The sequence below is a fragment of the Olea europaea genome, chromosome 14 (assembly GCF_002742605.1).
Source record: "Olea europaea var. sylvestris chromosome 14, O_europaea_v1, whole genome shotgun sequence".
NCBI lineage: Eukaryota > Viridiplantae > Streptophyta > Magnoliopsida > Lamiales > Oleaceae > Olea > Olea europaea.
This window is the reverse complement of record NC_036250.1, coordinates 14,284,263-14,287,142: the sequence shown is the minus strand read 5'-3', so window position 1 is coordinate 14,287,142 and position 2,880 is coordinate 14,284,263. Positions and strand designations below refer to the sequence as shown.

The following is a 2,880-nucleotide window of genomic DNA, read 5'->3' as shown; positions in this document are numbered from 1 at the left end:
CAGTTTTAATAGAAGAACACACTTCAACATTAATGTGACAATCAAATTTAGCGCTCAAATAAGGATTCTACGGTACAACACATTGATTGTCTAACATTTGACCTCTAACTTTAATAGAAATATCGTTATCACGGCGTTTATACAATGGATACAAGTTATCACTGAATAGTAGTATTACAAAAATCCCTAGGGCATTTATTTTTACAACATTTATTTGCTTCCATGCATACATTTTTTGGATTAAGGTCTTAACAATAATAGAATGAAGATAAGGATATTTGTTTTGGTCCGGAATTTCACATGAAACTATATTATTAACATCTGTAATAGAACAAATTTTATGACCATAGTTAAAGATCAACAATAGACGTGCATGAAGAAGCCCTCTTTTTTGAAATTCAATAACATATATATGCGCAACAATAGGGCCAAAAATTTTTATTTTTATTTTTTATAGAAATCATTTTTTAACTCTTCTAATTTTGCTCCAAATATACGTCTAATTAGATCTAGTCGATATTGAATCTCATCATTGTGTTTTAGTTCTTGCCTAATCTCTTACCAATTTGGATTACATGTTATAGTTAAGAATATATCTGATTTTCCATAACGTTGTACAATAGCCATTGCATCCATATATCTCCTTAGCATATCTCTAGGTCCAAATGTAAAGGACTGTGGCAAAACAAATTTTCTTTCAATTTTGTATCCCCTTGTCTCTCCATTTTGAACGTTGTCTACAATACCTTGGTAAAGTTCAGCTTGAATTTGTTTTTGATTGTTACGAAAATAGTCTAATCTTGCAGTTTCGATTTTAACATACATATCGACAACATATTGCTGAAACAATCTACCACTATGAAGCAAAACAGACTTACCGGAATGCCTAATTTGTAATTTGTATGAATAGTATTCTTGACAAGAAATCTGTGACCGTTGCTTCATTCCATTCAACACTGCAAAACGAATTGAAAATGAAATTCATCATTTGTTAACATTTGCACTGCTAAACTTAGTAGAGTGCACAATAAAATATTTTTCCAAACCTTGATTTTCTTTTTCTATAAATTCAGCTACAGAGGCAATTACAGTTGGAAAAGTAACTAATTCAGGCAAACGTTCGGGCTGAAAATAGGTCTTTCTACACCTCTCAATTCCTTCATGCCAACCAAATTCCCCATACGGAAAAAGTAATGAATACTGCAAAGGATCATAAGAACCGTAGTAATAATAAACTCTATGTGAATCACCGGAATGACCATATATAGTAATGTCACGATCACGAACATTAGCATTCTCATCATCTTCAACCTATATAGCAGCTACTTGAGATGCTGTAGGAGTATTGAAGACTCTTTGATCAAGTCCTGGGTCACATCTTACGTGTATTCGATGGTCTTGCAAGTTCGTTGTATGACTTAAAGACCTAAAGAATCTACTATATGAATTTACCTTAAGGATTTCAATTAGAACAATTAAAGTACATTGAACAAAGTTTTCTAAATTTTTCATATGATTTTAAAGTTCATTATCTGTATCATAAAAATATAACTGCATATAAGAATGTGTACTGTTCTGTGGGATAAGTTCATTTACGTTGAACATTAGCATTCTCATCATCTTCAACCTATATAGCAGCTACTTGAGATGCTGTAGGAGTATTGAAGACTCTTTGATCAAGTCCTGGGTCACATCTTACGTGTATTCGATGGTCTTGCAAGTTAGTTGTATGACTTAAAGACCTAAAGAATCTACTATATGAATTTACCGTAAGGATTTCAATTAGAACAATTAAAGTACATTGAACAAAGTTTTCTAAATTTTTCATACGATTTTAAAGTTCATTATCTGTATCATAAAAATATAACTGCATATAAGAATGTGTACTGTTCTGTGGGATAAGTTCATTTACGTAATGATATACTTGTCCTTGAACCTTGAATGCGTAAATACCTCTATATGATTTGAAGAGCTCTTTGTCATATTTGATACCAAATAAAGTGAAAGCAAAATGATTATTATATCCTCTTGCAATCTTTTTAAATTCCACACATTGAGGTTCTTTGGAAGTAAACAAGTTGTAAAGTTCAGTTGGTGAATCAGGAATGCAGAGATAAACTTTTCCATCTGAGCAATAGAAGCCTTTACTTTCTCTATAAAATTTTCTTGCACAACAATATTTATAGCTATTGCATGTTGGTAATACATATGAAATCATTGGTATGTTCAGTACATTAAAACTACTTCGTAATGCAGAATTGGAAATATCATGTGTCTCTTGGTTTGAAGTAGAAGCCTCAAAATCATGGTGCATTATAGATTGCTGCACTCTTTCAATGCTAGAATTATTAATTTCAGATGATATGGGGTCATTTATCCTCTTGCGACGATCATTGCATCCAATTCTAAGTCAATTTCACCTATCCCTTTGCCTTTGATTTTGTTGTTGACAATGGGACATTGTTTCGAAATTCAGAGAACCAGTCACTCCATTAGAACATGTTTCCGAAACATTCATGAGAACAATTAGTTAACTTATCGAATAGTTGGAGCCCAAGGTTACCAACAGGAACTAAAAGAATAAAAAAAAGGCCATTAGCACATATATTACATCATACATATGTAGAAACTAAACTTTTAAGCAAAATAAATCTGCCTACATAAAATTGTTTAAGACATTAACCTATTGACAATATTTAAAAACATGATAACTAATAGCATAAATTGCACTTTCTAAAACATACAAACTATAACCATCCAAACTAAAGCAATGTAGGAATTTTAAAGCTACAATTATGTTATTTGCTCTTTCTAGTATTTAATGATGCAGATTATTGATAGCCTAAAAGATTAAACAAATGAGTTTGTATAATTTAATAA

General features: G+C 31.2%; 1 protein-coding gene across 1 annotated transcript; it reads right to left on the bottom strand.

The window, feature by feature from the left end:
* Positions 1-67: 67 nt before the first annotated feature.
* LOC111409542 lies at positions 68-2,314 on the bottom strand. Its single transcript, XM_023039584.1, has 6 exons — positions 1,869-2,314; positions 1,643-1,751; positions 1,327-1,452; positions 1,119-1,200; positions 576-956; positions 68-321 (listed from the first exon to the last, which is right to left on the bottom strand). Exons 1-6 carry the CDS (start codon positions 2,312-2,314, stop codon positions 68-70), a joined length of 1,398 nt encoding a protein of 465 aa, XP_022895352.1.
* Between the last annotated feature and the right edge of the window lie 566 nt (positions 2,315-2,880).